The sequence below is a fragment of the Penaeus vannamei genome, chromosome 20 (genome assembly GCF_042767895.1).
Source record: "Penaeus vannamei isolate JL-2024 chromosome 20, ASM4276789v1, whole genome shotgun sequence".
NCBI lineage: Eukaryota > Metazoa > Arthropoda > Malacostraca > Decapoda > Penaeidae > Penaeus > Penaeus vannamei.
Window position 1 is genome coordinate 3,533,961 of NC_091568.1, and position 5,000 is coordinate 3,538,960.

At 42.8% G+C, this 5,000-nt stretch overlaps 1 protein-coding gene across 8 annotated transcripts in view; it reads left to right on the plus strand.

Moving 5' to 3' along the window:
* Window positions 1–5,000, plus strand: part of LOC113821136 (zinc finger protein 474) — a 98,103-nt gene that overhangs the window by 90,272 nt on the left and 2,831 nt on the right. For all 8 annotated transcript variants that reach the window (XM_070134750.1, XM_070134749.1, XM_070134751.1 and 5 more), the window contains 2 exons: window positions 1,459–1,575; window positions 3,626–3,833. In XM_070134750.1, the coding sequence (XP_069990851.1) occupies window positions 1,459–1,575; window positions 3,626–3,833 (325 nt within the window). The remainder of the gene's footprint in view (window positions 1–1,458; window positions 1,576–3,625; window positions 3,834–5,000) is intronic.

Below are 5,000 nucleotides of genomic sequence, written 5' to 3' on the forward strand. Positions count from 1 at the left end.
CATTATTTTTGTCAGTATTATTGTTGTTATAATGATGATTATTATTATATTATCATCATGGTCATTATCATTATCCTGTTATTATTACTATCATTATTATTGTTGTTACTATTACTATTACTATTATCATTACTGTTATTGTTATTATGATCATTATTATAGTCTTTGTTTTGTTGTTGTGATTATTATTATTAGTGTCAATACTATTGTTATTATGATTATGTTTACTATCATTATTGTAATTTTTATTATTATTATTATTATTAATTTAATCATTCTCTTCATTATCATTACCATCACACCATCATCGTTATTATAGTTATTATCGTCATCATCAATTTGATTATCAATATCGCGTCCTTTTTGCATGCAGTTTGTTTTCATTGAATTTATCATCATATATATGTCTATCGCCCCTTGATTCATCTCTTTCCTTTTGTAAATATATTTCGAATTTACAATACCTAGATGTGGCCCTTTTTTTAATATTCATTGTATATATATTTCAGGTTTTCTGGTTCTAGAAATTATTTTTTTAATTTAGAAATTGGACTACAAAAAAGGTACTTAAGTTTTATCGACATTTTGATAATGATCGAGAGAAATTTGGAAATCTGTTTTAACTTAGACGTGTATTTGCTTTGCATGGGGTGAAGAATTTCGAGTTTAAGTTATTATATATATATATATATATATATATATATATATATATATATATATATATGAGTATTTGATAATCATGTATTGGGATTTCCTGATAAGCGTTATCAGTTCGTTTCTCAATTTGTTGGATTATCTGTTTTTTTTTTTTTTTTTTTTTTTTTTTTTTTTTTTTTTTTTTAATATTGTGATATCTGATCTCATTTGTTATGTGTTTTATGTATAATCAGTTTTTTTTTATAATGCTATCTTTGTAACTCATTTTATTCTCTTTTTTTCTCCCACTTCCTTGTGCTCTCTTCCTCGCTTCCTCTTCCCTGTTTCCTCCATCTCTCTTTTCTCCCCTACCAACCTTCCCTTTTCTCCTTCTCTCTTTCACTCTCTCCTTCCCTTCTCCCTCTTTCCCTCCACCCATCCCTTCCTCCTCCTCTCCTCCCTTCTCCCCTTCTTTCTCCTCCCTTCCCCCTTCTCACTTCTCCTCTCCTCCCCTCCCCTTTTACCCCCTCTCTTTCTTTCCCTTCCCATCCTCCTACCCCCTCCTCACCTCTCCTTTCCTCCCATCCCCTCCCCCAACTCCCCCACCATACCTCTCCCTTCCTCCACCCACCCCCACCTCACCTCTCCTTCCCTCCCATCCCCTCCTTCTCCCCTCCCCCCTCCTCTCCATTCCTTTCCCCTCCCTCTCCTCTCCTTTCTCCTCCCACCCCTTCCTCCCCTCCCCCCTCCTCTCTTTTCTCCTACCTCCCCTCTCCTTTCCCCTCCCCTCCCCTCCTACCTCTCCCAACACCCCCCAACCAGGCCCAGCTCGTGCCGTGTGAGTGGTGCGGCAGAACCTTCTTCCCCGAGCGCCTCGAGGTTCACCAGCGCGGATGTAAACCACCTCCCGGAGCGGCGAAGAAGGCGCAGAGGTCCTCGGTGAGTGAAGGGGGGTGTTTTGGTATGTGGGTGGGTGGAAGGGTGGGAGGGTGGGTGGGAGGGAGGATGGGTGGATGGGTGGGCGGGTAGGCGTTTGGGTGGGTGGTCGGCTGTTTTGAGTTTATTTGATGATGTTGGTCGGGTGGTTGGGTGGTCGGGTGGGAGGGGGGACGGGTGGTTGGGTGGTCGGGTGGGCGGGAGGGAGGACGGGTGGATGGGTGGTTGGGCGGTCGGGAGAGGTCGGATGGTTGTGGTCATTAGTTTGTGATGTGCATTATTGTGTTTATTTTATTTGGTATTTTTGTCATCTTATTTAATACACTATTTACCAGGGTTATGATTATTTCCCTAATATCTTCCACGCTTTTGTTATCATAACTTTTATTATTGTTATCAGTATTTTCACTTATTACCATCATTGTTATTATTGATAATGCAGAAAATCTTTACAATTTGATATCAATAGTAACAACAGTGGAAGTATAAATCTTAGATTTATCAATAAAAGTATTCTGGCCAGTAATCTGTGTTAGCATAATCGTTACCATTATATTTATCATATTTCTCTTGTTGTTTGTGATAATATAATTGTATAGACGTTAACGGTATTGTTATTGTTTCAAGTTATCACTAACAAGGTTATATGAAGATCTGCCATCACTGGTTCTCTTAATACTATTTATTATTACTGATAAACATATGTTTATTTGTTGTGTTTTTAAGTCATTATGTTTTGACTACACCAAACATTATTATAATAACTACATCAGTTATTAGACCCCGCTATGGCCCCCAGTAAATTACCCGAAGTATGCTATTTTTAGCTCAGTAGTTACAGTTACCTTGTTTTCTTAATTTCCTCTTGAAAATTAACACCAATCCACTCCTTCCCCCTCCCTTCCACTTACGCCTTCCCCATGGCCTCCTCATCCACCTCCCCTCCCCCCTCCCCCCTCCCCCTTCCCTAGTTCCCACCCTTGCTCCTCCTCCACCATCCCCAGTTCCCCCACACATCTCCGCCTCCCCCTTCTCTCCCTCTTCCCCAGTTCCCATCCTTCCCCCTCCTCTCCCCTCCTTCCTCCCCTTTCCCTCCTCCCCACATCCCCAGTTCCCCCTCACCTCTCCCACTTCCCTCCCTCTTCCCCCACCCCAGTTCCCCCCCTCACCAATCCTCCTTCACTTCCCCACCTCGTGCTCTTCCCCCTTCCCTCCCGCTCCCTCCCCCACCTCGTCCTCTTCTCCCCCTTCCGTAGTATCTAGGACAACAATCATCTTCAATTATTTGTGTCATATTGTTACGAATTTCTCTGAGTCATCTGGTGCATAGAACTTATTTTTTCGGAGGGGGCAGTTTTCACTGTGTGGTCGTAATGGGTATATATTCTCACGTACATATTTATATGTATACTATATTTATATGTTTGCTATTTGCACACGTATACTATATTTACATGTATACTATATGTACATGTGTACCATATTTACATGTATACTATATTTACATGTTTGATATTTGCACATGTATACTATATTTACATGTATACTATATTTACATGTATACTATATTTACTTGTATACTAATATGTGTATTCGTATATATGTTGTACTTGTTATGTAAATGTATATATACAAAAAACTCATAAATATACACTCACGATCATATAGAATAGCAGTCACATACACTTGGATTTTTTGGACTTACCGAAACATTATTATTTCACCATACAAAACATTTTTTTATGTATAGACAGACAGGCGTAGATATTAGATATATCTATAGATATAAAATTGTATACATTTGCTTATTTATCTATTTGCTGATTTACCTACCTACTTACCTAACCATTTGCCACCCCGACCCCTACACACAAACAAACAAACACATGCACACGCACACACACATACACACAAACGCGCGCGCGCGCGCGCAATAATAATGATGGTAGTTAATAGAATAAAACAGTAATAATGAATAAACTGAAAAGATAAAAAAATCATACATATATTGAACTTAACCACTTTCTCTGTCTCCCCCCCCCCTCCACCACAGAACCGACCCGACACCTCCACCAACCTCAACGCGTCCCTCTCCGTGAGCAAACCCACCATCGTCTGCTACATCTGCGGTCGCGAGTTCGGCTCCAGCTCCATCAAGATCCACGAGCCGCAGTGTCTCAAGAAGTGGCGCATACAGAACGAGAACTTGCCGGACGACCTTAAGAGACCCGAGCCCAAGAAACCGGAAGTGGTTTATGATGGTTGGTGTCCTTTTTTTTTTTTTTTTTTTTAGGTTGTTTGTGTGTGTGGTGGTGGGTGTGGTTGTGGTGGTAGTAGCGGTAGTAATAGTGGTTGTGGTGGTTGTAGTGGTAGTAGTCGTATTGTTTGTGAACGTGTTTGTGTGTGTAGAGAGGATGTTTGCCCGTGAGTGTATGTGCGTGAGTGCGTGTGTGTGTGTGTGTGTGTGAGTGTCTGTGAGTGTGTGTGTGTGTGTATGTGTGAGTGTGTATATGTATATGTGTTGATGTTTTTTTTTAATAATTCCTTTCATCTTTACGTCACACACTCATCCACACACACACCTCACGTGCCTTCCCATCCTCTCTCGCCCCCACCATGCCTTGACCTGGCTTCGTGTTATTGCCTGTCTTCTTACTCTGGCCGCTGTAAGGAGGTCAGCTGCACGCCACTGCAGTTGGAGGTCGGTGAATGCCTTGTGAATGGAAATAGTTTATTGTTTGGGTGGGAGGAGAAAGAGAAGGGGAGGGAGGAAAATGGAAGGGGAGAGAGGGAGTGGGAAAGGGAGAGATAGGGAAGAGAGGGAGTGGGAAAGGGAGAGATAGGGAAGAGAGGGAGTGGGAAAGGGAGAGATAGGGAAGAGAGGGAGTGGGAAAGGGAGAGATAGGGAAGAGAGGGAGTGGGAAAGGGAGATATAGGGAAGAGAGGGAGTGGGAAAGGGAGAGACAGGGAAGAGAGGGAGTGGGAAAGGGAGAGATAGGGAAGAGAGGGAGTGGGAAAGGGAGAGATAGGGAAGAGAGGGAGTGGGAAAGGGAGAGATAGGGAAGAGAGGGAGTGGGAAAGGGAGAGATAGGGAAGAGAGGGAGTGGGAAAGGGAGAGATAGGGAAGAGAGGGAGTGGGAAAGGGAGAGATAGGGAAGAGAGGGAGTGGGAAAGGGAGAGATAGGGAAGAGAGGGAGTGGGAAAGGGAGAGATAGGGAAGAGGGGGAGTGGGAAAGGGAGAGATAGGGAAGAAAGGGAGTGGGAAAGGGAGAGATAGGGAAGAGAGGGAGTGGGAAAGGGAGATATAGGGAACAGAGGGAGTGAGAAAGGGAGAGATAGGGAAGAGAGGGAGTGGGAAAGGGAGAGATAGGGAAGAGGAGGGAAAAGGAGAGAAGAGGAGAGAAGAGGAGAGAAGAGGAGGGAAGAGG